This window comes from Salvelinus fontinalis, chromosome 2, assembly GCF_029448725.1.
Source record: "Salvelinus fontinalis isolate EN_2023a chromosome 2, ASM2944872v1, whole genome shotgun sequence".
Lineage (NCBI taxonomy): Eukaryota > Metazoa > Chordata > Actinopteri > Salmoniformes > Salmonidae > Salvelinus > Salvelinus fontinalis.
This window is the reverse complement of record NC_074666.1, coordinates 8,631,453-8,649,687: the sequence shown is the minus strand read 5'-3', so window position 1 is coordinate 8,649,687 and position 18,235 is coordinate 8,631,453. Positions and strand designations below refer to the sequence as shown.

Sequence of the window (18,235 nt, the reverse complement as noted above, 5' to 3'; positions counted from 1 at the left end):
GCCATTCCCCCCAGAAATGTCAGGGAACTTGCAGGTGCCTTGGTTAAAGAGTGGGGTAACATCTCACAGCAAGAACTGGCAATTCTGGTGCAGTTCATGAAGGGGAGATGCAGTGCAGTACTTAATGCAGCTGGTGGCCACACCAGATACTGACTGTTACTTTTGATTTTGACCCCCCCCCCTTTGTTCAGGGACACATTATTCAATTTCTGTTAGTCACATGTCTGTGGACCTTGTTCAGGTTATGTCTCAGTTGTTGAATCTTATGTTCATACAAATATTAACACGTTAAGTTTGCTGACAATAAACGCAGTTGACAGTGAGAGGGCGTTTCTTTTTTTGCTGACTTTACATGGAACCCAAAAATGGTTCTCCTATGTGGACAGCCGAGGAACCTTTATGGAACCCTTTTTCTAAGAGCATAGCACTGAAGATCGATCTGCAACATATACCTATAGGGATTCAGTTGTGGTTCAATGCTAAGTTTGGATGTATTAACTAGAGGTATTGTATATTTAACCGGCAGAAAGTGAATGGCGGCAGGTGTTAACTTTTATGCCTTAAATTTAATCTGACCCTTGTTCTTAAACCTAACCATAAACCCTATGCTTAAACTTCAGTTTTTATTCTTCAGGTCGAATACAGAATTTTTTAACTATAATCCTTCAGAAAATACATTTTAATTTACAGTGTTTGCATTTAACTCTTACATTCCATAAGGATGCATTAAGAATTGTGATAAAAACATTCAAGATTTATTGTGAAAAGAAAAAGTGATGACAGAAAAAGTGTCTGTAGGGTGTTTCCAGCTGCTAAGAGTCTGTTGCTGCCTTATATGACCTGCGGTCACCATGGAAACACGTGAAGAGAGAGAGAGAGCGAGAGAGAGAGCGAGCGAGAGAGCGAGAGAGCTGTCACCAGTGGTGTAAATTACTTAAGTAGTACGTTCAACTATTTTTTATATTCATTTTTTGTACTTTACTTTTTTTATATTTGACAAAATTTTACTTCACTACATTCCTAAAGGAAATGTCCTTATTAGTCCATACATTTTCCCTGACTCCCAAATGTACTCATTACATTTTGAATGCTTAGCAGGACAGGAAAATGGTCTAATTCACACACACTTATCAAGAGAACATCCCTGGTCATCGCTACTACCTCTGATCCGCTTGACTCACGAAACACATGCTTCATTTGTAAATTATGTCTGAGTGTTGGAGCGTGACCCTGGCTAGCCGTAATGATTTATTTCTGTATTTATTTTTTTAAGAAGAAAATGGTGCCGTCTGGTTTGCTTAAAATAAGGAATTTGAAATGATTTATACTTTTGATACTTAAGTATATTTGACTTTTCCTCAAGTAGTATTTTACTGGGTGACTTTCACTTTTACTTGAGTAATTTCCTATTAAGGTATCTTTAATTTTACTCAAGTATGACAATTTATTTAAACCTTATTTAAGCTTTTTGGTTTTAATTTAAGACAAAAGCAAAATGTTTGTTTTCATACATTTTTACAATATAGACAATTTTGACCTTGCAGCTCGCTCATCTAGCGCAAAATAGCTCAGCTCTGCCTCCTGGACCAGACTCATCCGAATAAAACGCCAGCCTGCCCATTCACAGCTAAAATCTTCCATCTTGATTTCTATTGGGAAAGTACACAGCACAACACCGCCACCATGTGATCAAAATATGAATACCATTAAAATAGGTTACATTACTTGACTTCGGTCATGTTGTTTTATTATTACAATTCAGTTTTTTTCTTTTTTTTCCCAAGACAAGACTTAAGAGGTATATATATACATAGCCCGTGTATATTTCATTTGTTTGGGTTATCACGAGCAATAACTTCCACTTCATGTACACTGTTAGTCCACCTCCCAAATGGCACCCTATTCTCTATATAGTGCAATATTTTTGACCAGAACACGATGGGGCCCTGGTCAACAGGCCCTGGTCAACGGGTTCTGGTCAAAAGGAGTGCACTAATAAGGGAATGGGGTGCCAGTTTGAGACAAAGCTATAGTAATTTGTCTTATCTTCAGAAATGAACATGTTCACTTGTTAGGCACGTTTGTATAATAATCCTCTCAAAGATGCTGGGTGTAGATACAGACATAAAGAGCACATGGTGGAATGTGTTGTCTCAGTTATAAATCATCATCATACAAACAAAACTATGAAGATGATGTGTAACTAGGATAACAAAATCATCATGTTACACAAAATAAGAAAAATACTTAATTGGGTGCATTTCAGATTTGTGGGCAATGAAGTTCTAAACATGTTCACAAAATATAGCAGTCCTAGAGATATGTATTGTAACCATTCTGATATACTTCTCCATAACATATACAATAGTCTTCATCATAGAATTCATAATACTAATAATGCCTTTTTACTCTTACAGGTGGGTACAATATAACACTGGAGGAAATTCAACAACAGTCACTGACTGAAAGTAGCTGTTGACCTTCTGACATCAATTTATGGATTCTTGGTCAAAATACTTCACAACAGGATTGGGGTTGGAGGTGACAGATAGGAAGCTTTACCTTCTCCTGCTCACTTCAATCATTTCCCTCGCTGATAGGAACCTGCGTACATGTACCTTAGAGAACAAGGAAATGACTGGCAAACCATCAGGGGAAAGCAGAAGCACCCACAATCTCTGTCTGAGCACAACCAATAACCAATCAACTGTATACCTAATATATTGTTTATCGTTTCATTTCAGAGACAGACAGGAAGACATTGTTAGCTGTGTCTTTCTGTCCCCATAGCCACGTTTTGGGGAATATAAATACTTTTAAAAGTTCACATTCAGGTACAACACATTGTGAGCTTTCTAATACTATATTCTTAAAAAGATCCATGGACAGCTAGTCACTATTCATGCATTATGCATACAAACAGGAATCTCCTTCAGTACATACTCAACTTGACACGGGTATTGAGTGCCTTTACATACAGCTCTAGGTAGGTCTAGACAAACTACTTCCTCATTCACATTAGGGAAAACAACTTGGCGTTGTTGTTCATTGGGGTTAAATATTAGTTTTAAAAGCCTAACCTGTAGGTATACAGGCTAATACCTTTAATTCAATACAGTATGTACATATAAAATATGAACATTTACACATTGTGACAACCTCACAGAAAATAATCATTATGTACAATAAAAATGTGCCCCTAATAGATTTGATCAGGTCAAATTGCTTTCTCTTAATTTATATTTTATAAACCCCGGGTTAGTGAAGTTTGACTCTTGGGGGGTGAAAACTATTTGAGCTAACGATGGTTTTGCGTTAAAACCAGAATAAAATAAAATTCAAAATAAGTAATTTTTAAAGCTGAGGTAGCTTGCAACACTGGGACATATTTAGTGAAAGAAAAAAAAACTATGGGCTAACCCTAACCCTCCCTAAAAAAATAATAATCTAAAATCCACTCCCATCATATATTCCAGGGTAAGGTTATACTTTAAAAAAAAGATTTTTAAAAATTCTCCCAAAAATTACAAAAAGAAAACCAGTAAAAACATGTTCCTCTAAGTTAAATACATTATTATTACTACCAGAGTAGCCTAGACATTCCTGTCAATATGTTGCAGAACGTTAGCAATATCATTTTTACAGTATGGATAATATAAATAAAATACATCATATATTTTAAGATAAAAACCCTTTTTAGTACAGTAGCAATCAAGATTTCACAGACTGAACAGAAACTGCAGAGCACTGCATAAAACCATGACAACCATAACCTAATGGCATCATCCACACCTCAGCACTGCCTCCTACTGACAGGAGGCCACATCCAGTGAATATCTTAAATAGTTCCATGTTCTCACTATACAGGAACACTTTTAGCAGTTACTCTAGGACCAGTGGTTCAAGTACCAAAACTCTGCACAATAAAGTGAGAAGTTGAGATCTTGGGAGTAAAAATTACACCAAGATCTAATCTTCCTATGTCAAATATCCTATCATCCTAATCTCCCATGTTTCCCCATCAGTTATAAGACAATGATATGATAAATGCTCTCTGAATGATATGAGTTGTTGTAAGGCTTGTGAACAGAAGCTCCCATGAAATATCGGACTTACAGTATATATCTCATCCATTTTATAATGTCGTAATCTTATGGCTGCTCGTAGTGAACAAGTCTTCTAAGTAAATATTTGAAGTGTTGTTGACTGACTACTGGCACAGATCTCCTTGCATTTCACAGATTCGGTTCAAGCCTCCTTGTATTGAGGTACCATTAGGTGTGGACTACAGTAAATTCTGAGCTTGAAGATGCGTTAAAGCAATTAAATGCCGGGCACAGCAAGCTCTTTCCCTTCTACCTCTACTGAACAACTCAATCTCCCCAGCGGGCAAATCTGGTTGAAATGGCACCAGATACCAACCAGTAACCAGTTTTGCACGCTGGGTCCGCCATCTTCACTATCACTCCCTTCAGAAATAAAACTTAAGAGTCCTAGAGGTGAAAACCAAAGAAACATCCCCTGTAAGATCACAACATCATAAACATCAAATCCAATCCTCCTAAAAAAAAAAATGTAAATACTAGTTCCTATGGGACAGGGGCGGGGACTGGTTGGTTGTGCAGTGCAGAGTTGCACACAATATTGAGGTTTGTTAGCTAGGCCTCTCTCCCTCTCCTCCGTTGGGGATACGTAGGCTACATGGGGGGCGTGGTACCCGTAGCTGGGTGTAATAATACCAAAGCCACCTGCTGCCCTCCATCCTCCCTCAGTCACACGATGCTGTTCTGCAGGAGCCACCTGCTGCCCTCCCTCAGTCACACAACACTGTCCTGCAGGAGGGGCTCAAAGTCCTCGTCGCTGGTCGGCGCTGGCGTGTCCTCGTCGCTGCCCGGTAACGGGGTGTTGATGTGGACGCCGGCTAGCATGGAGGTATCCTTGGCGTCAGCGCAGGTCACCACAGGAGGTTCGGTGTTCTCAGGGATAAACAAGGCTACCAGGAAGGCCACCACCACCGTGCATGAGCCCAGCAGGAAGGGAGGGCCGGGGATCAAGGATTTCTGTATGGAGAGAGACACGCTATTATAGATACAGAACTTCATTTGACATTCATACAACACAAAGAATATAACCCATCTCTGAATAAAGAAACAGAAAGATAAAGGAATATGGCAACGGGAAGATTGCAAGTGCCTACTTAGGAAGAAACATGTTTTAAAGCTAAATGAGACAGAAATGTATACAGCTATATAAAGTCTGCCTATACTAGAGCCACAATAAAGATGTTATTGGTGATCGTGATGAATTTACCTCAGTCGGGGGGTTAATAGGTAAAGGGTCGATGGGGTACTCTCCCTGGATGGGATCGATTGTGTTCAGCTCTACGTTAAACATGAAGAAGATAAGTCCATACAGCGCCGGGCCCAGACCGTTACACAGGCCTCGGATACCAGTGATCATCCCCTGAACCAGACCTGAGGAGAGACAGGTTATACATTTATTTGTCAGGGACCATGAGTACCTGTGGTCCCTGGGCAGAACAACATGACATCACAGAGGATACATCCATGAGACTTTGTTTCTGATCAAGGCCTATAAATGATAACCACAGGATATTTTTATTTAACTAGGCAAGACAGTTAAGAACAAATTCTTATTTTACAATAACAGCATACCCCTCCCCTAAACCGGACAACGATGGGCCAAATGTGCACCGTCCTATTATGGGACTCCCGATCACAGCCCAGTTGTAATACAGCCCGGGATAGAACCAGGGTCTTTAGTGACGCCTCTAGCACTGTGATGCAGTGCCTTAGACTGCTGTGCCACTCGGGTGCCTTAAATTTCTGCTATACGTCTGCTATGAAATAAATAGTCAAAGTTAAAAAAATCCATGCCTTTATATACTGTGGACAAACGGACAGGTTACATGAAGGGAAAAAGGGGAATATTTTAGAGCAGGACAAACGGACAGATTACATGAAGGGAAAAAGGGGAATATTTTAGAGCAGGACAAACAGACAGGTTACATGAAGGGAAAAGGGGAATATTTTAGAGCAGGACAAACAGACAGGTTACATGAAGGGGAAAAGGGGAATATTTTAGAGCAGGACAAACAGACAGGTTACATGAAGGGAAAAAGGGGAATATTTTAGAGCAGGACAAACGGACAGGTTACATGAAGGGAAAAAGGGGAATATTTTAGAGCAGGACAAACGGACAGGTTACATGAAGGGAAAATGGGAATATTTTAGAGCAGGACAAACGGACAGGTTACATGAAGGGAAAATGGGAATATTTTAGAGCAGGACAAACGGACAGGTTACATGAAGGGAAAAAGGGGAATATTTTAGAGCAGGACAAACGGATGAAGTACATACAGAAAAGAGAAATAAAGGGAATGTCTTACCTTGCTTATCTGGGTCTGCACAGCGAGACACCAGGGCGCTCACTGCAGGAAAGGTGATACTAGACATGGCTGCTACTGCACCTGCAGCCCACATCATCCTACACAGAGAGGAGACAGTGGTTAGCTACAGACACATACAGTATGAGACATCACTTAGCTATAGGAACTAGTAACCACACCCTCAGGACCAGCCCTTCTGAGCACGCTCAGTGACCTCTGACAAAACTGATCACGATTCCCCTTCGCTTTTGCTTCCTTTTTTTGTGTGATCGTTTTTCATTTGAACAAGAGAGAGATAATTGCATTAAGGTTTTTTTTAACAATAAAGTGGACAGTCAAGGACTTCTAATATTCTGTATTTATTAAAAAAAAAAAATAGTGTAAGTTCTAACTGTTGTCTAACTGTACTTAACTGTCAACACAGGCCAGCCCTGTTGATACTACTCAGGTAGCCACAGTACAGGCCAGCCCTGTTGATACTACTCAGGTAGCCACAGTACAGGCCAGCCCTGTTGATATTACTCAGGTAGCCACAGTACAGGCCAGCCCTGTTGATATTACTCAGGTAGCCACAGTACAGGCCAGCCCTGTTGATATTACTCAGGTAGCCACAGTACAGGCCAGCCCTGTTGATATTACTCAGGTAGCCACAGTACAGGCCAGCCCTGTTGATACTACTCAGGTAGCCACAGTACAGGCCAGCCCTGTTGATACTACTCAGGTAGCCACAGTACAAGCCAGCCCTGTTGATATTACTCAGGTAGCCACAGTACAGGCCAGCCCTGTTGATATTACTCAGGTAGCCACAGTACAGGCCAGCCCTGTTGATATTACTCAGGTAGCCACAGTACAGGCCAGCCCTGTTGATATTACTCAGGTAGCCACAGTACAGGCCAGCCCTGTTGATACTACTCAGGTAGCCACAGTACAAGCCAGCCCTGTTGATAATACTCAGGTAGCCACAGTACAGCAGACAGAGTTGAAGGTGACCCACCATGGTTCTGACCCGAAGCCGTACCAGGCCAGCTGTAGAATCTGGAAGCCCAGGCCCAGAAGGACCGTGTTCTTGTTTCCAATAGTTCTCATCAAGACTGTCAGAATAAGTGTCTGCAACAAGAGGCAAACAATTAATACATTAAAAAAAAATATCAAATCTTTTTAGAAAGCCCAATTTACATCAGAAGTCATCAAAGTTCTTTACAAAGTGCTAATTTATTTAATATTTATTGTAGGCACACTCAATAAATATTGTATTCATAGGAATTACACAATTTGCTACATTACATTATAATGTCTTTTTAGAGCGGGCATGTGTCGGAATAATAACCGAAAGGTTGCAAGATCGAATCCCCGAGCTGACAAGGTAAAAATATGTTGTTCTGCCCCTGAACAAGGCAGTTAACCCAGTGTTCCTAGTGTAACGGATGTGAAATGGCTAGCTAGTTAGCGGGTACGCGCTAATAGCATTTCAAACGGTTACGTCACTTGCTCTGAGACCTGAAGTAGGGTTGCCCCTTGCTCTGCAAGGGCCGTGGCTTTTGTGGAGCGATGGGTAACGACGCTTCGTGGGTGACTGTTGTTGATGTGTGCAGAGGGTCCCTGGTTCGCGCCCGTGTCGGGGCGAGGGGACGGTTTAAAGTTATACTGTTACATTGATGCTGTTGACCCGGATCATTGGTTGCTGCGGAAAAGGAGGAGGTTGAAAGGGGGGTGAGTGTAACGTATGTGAAATGGCTAGCTAGTTAGCAGGTACGCGCTAATAGCATTTCAATCGGTTACGTCACTTGCTCTGAGACCTGAAGTAGGGTTGCCCCTTGCTCTGCAAGGGCCGTGGCTTTTGTGGAGCGATGGGTAACGACGCTTCGTGGGTGACTGTTGTTGATGTGTGCAGAGGGTCCCTGGTTCGCGCCCGTGTCGGGGCGAGGGGACGGTTTAAAGTTATACTGTTACACTAGGCCGTCATTGAAAATAAGAATTTGTTCTTAACTTAACTTGCCTAGTTAAATAATGAAAATAAAAAAATGTCAGCATTCTTTACATCTAAACGTGGAACTTGATTCAATTCCAAAGGACAATAACTCATTTGAACTGACACATGTTGTTAACCTAAGACTTGATTAGAACTGATTGTTCAGTAACACATTGCAGTCTCCCACAGACAGTTAAATGGAGGAGTATTGCGCCAGATACATACCTGGGCTATGATGGAGAGGATCCCAACCACCCCGATGAACACTGCGATTGTTGCCGATGAAAAGTTAATGACCTGAGATAGAGAGATTGAGAAATAAAAATAAATGGAGAGCGAGACAGAGAGAGAAAGACAGAAAGAGAGAGAGCCATAGACAGAGGGAGAAAGACAGAAAGAGAGAGAGCCATAGACAGAGGGAGAAAGACAGAAAGAGAGAGAGCCATAGACAGAGGGAGAAAGACAGAAAGAGAGAGAGCCATAGACAGAGAGAGAAAGACAGAAAGAGAGAGAGCCATAGACAGAGGGAGAAAGACAGAAAGAGAGAGAGCCAGACAGAGAGAGAAAGACAGAAAGAGAGAGAGCCATAGACAGAGGGAGAAAGCCATAAAACAGCATTAGTCTCCCTCTTTACTCCAAAGCAAATTAATGCCACTATGTTAAATGACAAGCACTTGACTGTGCTCAACGGAGAGTGAGCTGTTCAAGTAGAAGAGAAAGGAACGGCGAAAGAACGAAATCTCTATGATTACAGTCACCCAGCTATAAGGAACTGAACCTGTGGTAAACGACACCTTGTACAGAAATAACTCAACTGTTCTTCATCTCTTGTTGAGATGATTTGATGTGTTGAATTTTATGTGGATGTTTTCATTAGCAATCTGCACACAATATTGAGGTTAGTTTGCTAGGTCTCACTCACACAGATAGTCTACATGGGGCTGGGTACTCGTAGCTGGGTATAATAATACCAAAATCTCATGATAAATGAAAGGGAAGTTTTATCAGTCTCGGGTAAATGAAGAGCAGGTGTTTAATTGTCTAAGGTAGAGGAACAACTAGGCTTTGGCAGTATACCATATATACCAGGTCATTTGGAAATAGTATTGAAAAACCATCCTGTGGCTGTCAAAACTATTTACCACAATATTTTTCTTTTTTTTGTAGCTACTTTAAGTAAATACCTGTAGTCAACTGGTGCAATTTGTTAGGAGATAAAGCAGATTCTGTTCTTCATTTCACCTGTCACATTATTTTACATTATGAAGTTTACCATGGTTCCCCAGCACAGTTGAGCCAGTCCCGTGTTTGTTTGTAAATGGCACAACGGGAGAAAGCACGAGCAGATGAGTCCAGCTGTGTATTGACAGGGATCACGTTTTATATTGAAAGTCAGTGTTTTTTTGCTTCAAGAGTGATCAGGGACGTGTAACTATTGTTTTCCTTCACCGAAAATACATTAGTGCAACATATTCGGCAGAAAATAGCTTCATTGTCATCAGATGACAACAAAAGTGCAATGCACCTACCTATATATGTATGCTCCTACCTGTATGTATAACTTTATGAGCTGGATTTCCTAATGTTTTGCAATTAGTTTATTTACATTTGCACTCGTTAGCATTTTTAGCTAGCAGCCTCCATGGAAATCCTCTATTACTTGTGCTAATTTTGTTAGCATTCTGGTAATAGACGCACAATGTTTTTTTAGCGGTTTTTTGGAGCCCCCTTTAGTACTAAGCCAGTAATACTGTAAATCCTGGCGTGAGAGAAGAACGGTATGAGGATTTGGAAATCTGGATACAGCCCGACCCTAGAAACAAGTTGGATATTTACCTGTCTAAGATATAGGAAGAAGCTGGAGTATTGACCAGCCTCAGGTAGGTAGGACAGGAACACGGTTATACAGATGAGAAGAACTGTGGGATCCTTTCCCACTTTCCTCATTGACTGCAAACAAGAGAGACACCAAAGGCTTTAAACTAAAAGAGACACCAAAGGCTTTAAACTAACATAGACACCAAAGGCTTTTCAAAATGGCCACAGACACTGATGAAGCTAGGTAGCCTACTAACGTGTCTGTACGTATAGTATATCCCAGCCAGATCTCATTGACTCATAGCATGGCATAGAATACTGTAGCACTCACCTGGAAGGGGTCTGCCTGCTCCCAGGTGATAGGTGCTCCCCAGGTGTTGAGTCTCATCTTCTCTGGTAGGGACTCAGGCACGGCCAGCAGGATGAAGCAGATGTCTGCCAGAGCCACCAACGTAGCCACCAACACCACCAGGTTGTCACCGTAACACGCGGACAGGTACGCCCCGATGGCCGGACTTGTCACCAGGCTGGCTGCAAACGTAGCCGACACCTAGAGGAAAACACACAGAGGACAAGGTGTGTTTTAAACTAGTCTTTTTTAGGTCCATTTATATTTAATCACGTTAGTCCACTCAGCAACAATTGTCACAGTTTTCCATGAAGTCCTGTAGTGTATTTACCGTTATTCTTTTTTAATGGTATTGGAGCCAATAGCTGTCAGTGACCCAATGAATGCAGCTATTTTTCGCATTTCACAAGTGGTTAAGCTATAGAAAGGAAACGTAATTCATGTTAATGAATGCTATTCTTCATTCAATGCCAGGGCTCAAAATACAAAGTGAAAAGGATGGGAGAATTCAATGGGATACGACACACTGCATGCTGTGACCTCAAGGGACTGCATGAGATCTGAAATCACTGTGTGAAGGATTGTAAAAACATGACACAACCAACATCTATTCAACACAACAGAACACATTGCATAACCCATATAGAAGTACATAACTTGATCTTCACCCACATAACTGTCAAATAGAATTGGAAAGATGACCAGATAGAATTATCCACTACCCTAATCAACTGAGGAAAACACTGTACATCAGGGATGGGCAACTGGCAGCCCAACTTACTGTTGAGAGTTAGAATAGTAGAATAGACCAGGTAGAATTTCACTATGTGGTTGTGCATCAGCAGTTTTTCTCTTGTTATGTCAGTCACTGACAGTCACTCAATTAGCCCATGTCAGCTAAATATTTTGTTGATTGGTAAGTTATTAAGAATTACCAGCCTGTGGGGCCCCATTGATTTTGTTAGTCACACACTCAGATATCACATTCAAAACTGCAAACATTTCTATCCACCCCATTGCAAAATGTATAGAATTGCATGAAATGAGTTATAAAATTGCTCAATCTTCTCTCCGCCCCATAGCAAAATGTGTAGAATTGCAGCAAACTTGTTTTAAAACTAACATTTTATCTACGCCCCGCTTTCAAGAGGGGGAGCTGCTAAAATATTTTGCTCGCAAGGTGGGGGTCCACCAAAAAGAAAAAAAACGTTGCTTGTGGCCCTCAAAAGGCTAGGGCCGGCTCTGACTGCATATGTAGGTATGGATGTGGGTACGCAGAAAAATTAACCACTACGGCCCCTCATGACGAGTTCAGATGTTTTGTGGCCCCCACTCCCATCAGTTCCCATCCCTGCTGAAGTCATAATAAAAATGTAACTAGCTCTTTACCAGTCCGTATGCTGTGCTTCTTTCATGCTCCTCAGTGACATCAGAGACATAAGCAAAGATGACAGAGAAAGTGACAGAGAAAGCCCCTGACATGGAAATCGCTGCAAAGTACCACCTGAGGGAGGAAACATTATGTCAGTCACATCCAAGGCAGTGCATTCCACACCACATACTTGACAAATAAGATCAACAAACACTCCTACAGACTCTAAAGCTAAAGATCTATTGACAGGCATCAAAATGTTTACCAATTTGAAAGGCTGACTAAAATTGTTAAAACAGACAGCTATATGGTGGTGTGTGCATAGGTGGGATAATATGGTATTTTCATCTAAACCAGCACTGTTACAACAGCACTACACAAGATTCCCTGTTTACATGTACTTATTGTTTAATTCAAATCAAAAGACACAATGAATACTGAACCAAATCACAGCAGTGTTTTTTCTTGGTCAGAAGAGAGGTGCAGGACTTACCAGGGACTGAGTCTCATGAGTGGGATGGGGGCGCAGGTGAAGAACACAGTGACCAATAGGAAGGACCGCCTGCCCCACACATCTGACAGGGCACCAATCAGAGGGGCGCTCATGAAGGACAGGAGACCCTGTGGCGGAGGAGGGTGAAGAGGGGGAGGAGCCTCTGTTAAGAACGTCATGTTACCGGGAACCCGTAATGAGAAGCCTCATTGATCTTTAGTGTAAATGAGAGTGAGCTGAATTATAATCAAGTAGCAGCAAGAAAATGGCTGCCCTTTGCTCTCCTGAAATGACATATGATAAACCTACATTAAACTTAAACATCCACTAGTTATGAAATAATAAGATACTAGAATTTATTTTTTAATAGAGTACCAGAATACATTATAGAGTGATGCTTTTGTTCAATCGCTCAGGGATGCAACTCCACGGGGGTCCTCATAGCAGTGATCAATAAATTACATCATTGGTTAATTATTTGGGAGATATACTGTTCGTAGTCTGCCAAACAACATTTTTGTATTTAAGTTATTTCTATGCCTGATATCTTACCTTCACACCTTGAATAAGGCCATTCATCAGAAATGTGTGCTGTGGAAACGTTTCATGTAAAACCTGCAAAAATAAACCACAGAGAAACCACAAACATCTTTAAAAAGGGGCTCTTGCACAGATAGGGTGCCAACTGCCAACAACCCATAGTCACACACACAGACAGCTGTGTGCTTAACAAGCGGTTTTACAAGCCAAGAAACCTACCCTACAGAGAGAAGACTAGAAGAGACAGATGGGGATGAAAATAAGAGACAGACTGGCAGTGAGAGAGAGAAAGAGAGCGAGAGTTGATAGCTGTGCTAGAGATATACTGAACAAAAATATAAAACGTAACAATTTCAAAGATTTTACTGAGGTACAGTTCATATAAGGAAATCAGTCAATTGAAATAAATGCATTTGGCACTAATCTATGGATTTCACATGACTGGGCAGGGGCGCAGCCATGGGTAGGCTTTGGAGGGCATAGGTCCACCCTCTAGGGAGCCAGACCCAGCCGAACATAATTAGTTTTCCCCCACAAAAGTGCTTTATTACAGATGGAAATATTCCTCAGCACCCCCCTCAGACAATCCCACTGGTGAAGAAGCCGTATGAGGAGGTCCTGAGCTGGCGTGGTTACACGTGGTCTGTCGTTGTGAGGCCGGTTGGAAGTACTGCCAAATTCTCTACAATAACGGAGCCGGCTTATGGTAAAGAAATTAACATTAAAATTCTCTGGCAACTGCTCTGTTGAACATTCCTGCAGTCAGCATGCCAATTGCACACTCCCTCAACTTGAGTCATAGGTGGTATTGTGTGACAAAACTGCACATTTTAGAGTGGCCTTTTATTGTCCCCAGCAAAAGGTTCACCTATGTAATGATCATGCTGTTTAAACAGTTTCTTGATATGCCACACCTGTCAGGTGGATGGATTATCTTGGCAAAGGAGAAATGCTCACTAACAGGGACGTAAACACATTTGTGCACAACATTTGAGAGAAATAAGCTTTTTGTGCATATGGAACATTTCTGGGATCTTTTATTTCAGCTCATGACACTTGGGACCAACACTTTACATGTTCCATAGATAAATAAAATAGATAGATACAATAAAATAGGTAAGATAGATAAGATAGATAATCCTGCAGCAACAGAACATTTGAATTATGTGAATTATAATTAATGGTCATTTTGTAGAGGTTGATACATTTTCCATAAAGAGAAAGTCAAGTCTATTTTCTAAATGGAATTTACAAACTTCAGAAGCCATTTAAACCTCAAATACACTAAACGTTTTAAATGTCTTGCTTCAGGGTGATCAAATTAAGATCCTACATCTGTAAACAGACAGGCCAGCTGGAGATGGAACTCACTGTCAGCATGGGAGTGGTGAGGAGACCCCAGGCAAAGAACTCCAGGAAGATGACCACGACAGCATGGGAGACACTGGGTCTGCCAATGCCATGGCCCGGCTGCAACACACAGGAAAGAAAGGTGGCCATTTTAGACAGTGTTCGATCCAATTTTAAAACATCCACCAAATTAACAGCTCTCACAGTGTGATCATTTTTTCAACAGCATTTCAAAAAGGCTACCATTTACTGAGTCTAATGTCTAATGATGCTGTCTGAATGGGATTATCAAGATTAAATCAGTCTGAATCTAAATCAATAAGAGAAAGAAATCCTACTGCTCCACTTCTCTTTCAAGGTGAATCAGTCACTTTCTTTGCTATTTGAAGACATCCATTTGGGGACCTCTGAAGGAGTCCGTCAGTGGTATTTGAGGAAGGCAGAGATCGGGGAGCACAGGCCCCTAGCTACTTCACACAGGCCCCTAGCTACTTCACAGCACAGTGATGCAGACTTTAGTCTTGGGAAGATTGGGACATGGCCGTTAAATGACAGTAGAGATTCAAGGTGGGCCTTCTATTACTATCCCTCGTGTTGACAGTGAGTGCACTGAGTTTGTCTGTGTATATGTAATATGTATGCATGAGTGAGAACTGGGGGAGAGTGGGATGTGGTTGTGATCTCAGCTCGCTGTCATGCAAGGTGGAAATCACATCATGATCACCAAGCCTAATCTGTGGAATTAGACATACAGTAGCCAGGCCTAATGGCGATTCAATCACTGCTGGCTTTTCAATGTTGTGAAAAATAGAGTCAGGCCTAAGCATTTAGTTGTGTTAATTACATATTTTTATTTCTTTATTTTTTATTTCACCTTTATTTAACCAGGTAGGCTAGTTGAGAACAAGTTCTCATTTGCAACTGCGACCTGGCCAAGATAAAGCATAGCAGTGTGAACAGACAACAACACAGAGTTACACATGGAGTAAACAATAAACAAGTCAATAACATGGTAGAAAAAAAAAGAATCTATATACAATGTGTGCAAAAGGCATGAGGTAGGCAATAAATCGAATAATTACAATTTAGCAGATTAACACTGGAGTGATAAATCATCAGATGATCATGTGCAAGAAGAGATACTGGTGTGCAAAAGAGCAGAAAAGTAAATAAATAAAAGCAGTATGGGGGTGAGGTAGGTAAATTGGGTGGGTAGTTTACAGATGGACTATGTACAGCTGCAGCGATCGGTTAGCTGCTCGGATAGCAGATTTTTAAAGTTGTTGAGGGAGATAAAAGTCTCCAACTTCAGAGATTTTTGCAATTCGTTCCAGTCGCAGGCAGCAGAGAACTGGAAGGAAAGGCGTCCAAATGAGGTTTTGGCTTTAGGGATGATCAGTGAGATACACCTGCTGGAGCGCGTGCTACGGGTGGGTGTAGCCATCGTGACCAGTGAACTGAGATAAGGCGACACTTTACCTAGCATAGCCTTGTAGATGACCTGGAGCCAGTGGGTCTGACGACGAACATGTAGCGAGGGCCAGCCGACTAGAGCATACAGGTCGCAGTGGTGGGTCGTATAAGGTGCTTTAGTAACAAAACGGATGGCACTGTGATAAACTGCATCCAGTTTGCTGAGTAGAGTATTGGAAGCTATTTTGTAGATGACATCGCCGAAGTCGAGGATCGGTAGGATAGTCAGTTTTACTAGGGTAAGTTTGGCGGCGTGAGTGAAGGAGGCTTTGTTCCGGAATAGAAAGCCGACTCTAGATTTGATTTTGGATTGGAGATGTTTGATATGAGTCTGGAAGGAGAGTTTGCAGTCTAGCCAGACACCTAGGTACTTGTAGATGTCCACATATTATAGGTCGGAACCGTCCAGGGTGGTGATGCTAGTCGGGCGTGCGGGTGCAGGCAGCGAACGGTTGAAAAGCATGCATTTGGTTTTACTAGCGTTTAAGAGCAGTTGGAGGCCACGGAAGGAGTGTTGTATGGCATTGAAGCTCGTTTGGAGGTTAGATAGCACAGTGTCCAGGGAAGGGCCGGAAGTATACAGAATGGTGTCGTCTGCGTAGAGGTGGATCAGGGAATCGCCCGCAGCAAGAGCAACATCATTGATGTATACAGACAAAAGAGTCGGCCCGAGAATTGAACCCTGTGGTACCCCCATAGAGACTGCCAGAGGACCGGACAAGATGCCCTCCGATTTGACACACTGAACTCTGTCTGCAAAGTAGTTGGTGAACCAGGCAAGGCAGTCATTAGAAAAACCGAGGCTATTGAGTCTGCCGATAAGAATATGGTGATTGACAGAGTCGAAAGCCTTGGCCAGGTCGATGAAGACGGCTGCACAGTAATGTCTTTTATCGATGGCGGTTATGATATCGTTTAGTACCTTGAGCGTGGCTGAGGTGCACCCGTGACCGGCTCGGAAACCGGATTGCACAGCGGAGAAGGTACGGTGGGATTCGAGATGGTCAGTGATCTGTTTGTTGACTTGGCTTTCGAAGACCTTAGCTAGGCAGGGCAGGATGGATATAGGTCTGTAACAGTTTGGGTCCAGGGTGTCTCCCCCTTTGAAGAGGGGGATGACAGCGGCAGCTTTCCAATCCTTGGGGATCTCAGATGATACGAAGGAGAGGTTGAACAGGCTGGTAATAGGGGGTGCGACAATGGCGGCGGACAGTTTCAGAAATAGGGGGTCCAGATTGTCAAGCCCAGCTGATATGTATGGGTCCAGGTTTTCCAGCTCTTTCAGAACATCTGCTATCTGGATATGGGTAAAGGAGAAGCTGGGGAGGCTTGGGCGAGTAGCAGCGGGGGGGGCGGGGCTGTTGGCCAAGGTTGGAGTCGCCAGGTGGAAGGCATGGCCAGCCATTGAGAAATGTTTGTTGAAGTTTAAAACCACTAATATAAAACCACTAATATAAAATGAATGTCTCAATCCACTTTGATGCATAGCTCAGACTAATAACAGAAGCCTTGTTAAACCTTGAATACACTACACTTTTGCATGTCCTGCTATGCAGGGTAATTCACCAAAAATAGTTATTAAATTAAGATCCTACATTTGGATAGTACAAAATGTAATGTTTTCCTTTTTTTTTTTATGCCATCTGTGATTGTGTTTTTGGTCCAGGTCATCCTTCCTTTCCAAGGTAACACCATGGTAACACCTTCCATGGTCCTGAAAGCTGGCTATTGGCTAGAGCACAGCCAGCATCATCAACAACAACAATTATCCAAATATTAATTTGAAAACAATACATTATCATGATAATGCATTCTGTCTATGAATACATGATTATGGAATTATCATGCAAACAGCTTGCGTTGGGGGGAAGCCGGGGGATGTTATGTAATGGCAGCGGCATAACAATATTATACAGGCTTCAATAAGCTCCTCCGCAGCTATAGGCCTTAAGGCGCTACCCCGAGATATTACCGGCCGCGTCCTTCCAATAGGCGTTCCAACGTAACCATCTATCATTATCGATAATCTAATAACACATTGATCCACATTTCAAAACGGATTGGTAATAGCTTTAGCGCAAAAATGTGTCGCACTTTAGGCTGACAGAGCCGTTTCATTTTCACAAGGTATGTCGAGTACACAATGTCCGCTTATGTCATAGCCTGCCGCTACCGCAGGCGCGCTCACAGCTGATACTCCATCGTTTGCAGTTTATGTGAAATCGATTACATTGTTACATTACACAAATATTATAGGCTACATTCCCGGCTGCAATAGGCTACCGAAATAAAGACGATTAATTCACATACCGTGGGCCCATCTTTCATGATAATTTTCTTGACCAACACAATACGGTTGGTACCCTGTTGATCTTTCTCTCCTGGAGTCATCTCCTCATTACATTTTGCCGGAGTTACATAGAATCCATGCTGCGTAGGGATCTTCGGTTCACCCGCTTCTT

At 42.0% G+C, this 18,235-nt stretch overlaps 1 protein-coding gene across 1 annotated transcript; it reads right to left on the bottom strand.

Moving 5' to 3' along the window:
- Window positions 1–1,712: 1,712 nt before the first annotated feature.
- Window positions 1,713–18,169, bottom strand: LOC129811339 (hippocampus abundant transcript 1 protein-like). The gene is made up of 12 exons (XM_055862563.1): window positions 18,084–18,169; window positions 14,322–14,420; window positions 12,963–13,025; window positions 12,411–12,538; window positions 11,935–12,049; window positions 10,528–10,746; window positions 10,215–10,328; window positions 8,604–8,675; window positions 7,404–7,516; window positions 6,410–6,507; window positions 5,311–5,474; window positions 1,713–5,060 (listed from the first exon to the last, which is right to left on the bottom strand). The coding sequence occupies exons 1-12, from the start codon at window positions 18,162–18,164 to the stop codon at window positions 4,818–4,820; spliced, it is 1,509 nt and encodes a 502-aa protein (XP_055718538.1). The 5' UTR covers window positions 18,165–18,169; the 3' UTR covers window positions 1,713–4,817.
- Between the last annotated feature and the right edge of the window lie 66 nt (window positions 18,170–18,235).

Excerpts from the sequence above, each read along its gene's own strand:
- LOC129811339 (XM_055862563.1), bottom strand. The coding sequence starts at position 18,164 with ATGACTCCAGGAGAGAAAGATCAACAGGGTACCAACCGTATTGTGTTG. Across the intron at positions 12,050-12,410 it reads CTCATGAGACTCAGTCCCTG|GTGGTACTTTGCAGCGATTT; the intron begins GTAAGTCCTGCA and ends TTCCTCCCTCAG. Across the intron at positions 6,508-7,403 it reads GGCTTCGGGTCAGAACCATG|GATGATGTGGGCTGCAGGTG; the intron begins GTGGGTCACCTT and ends CTCTCTGTGTAG.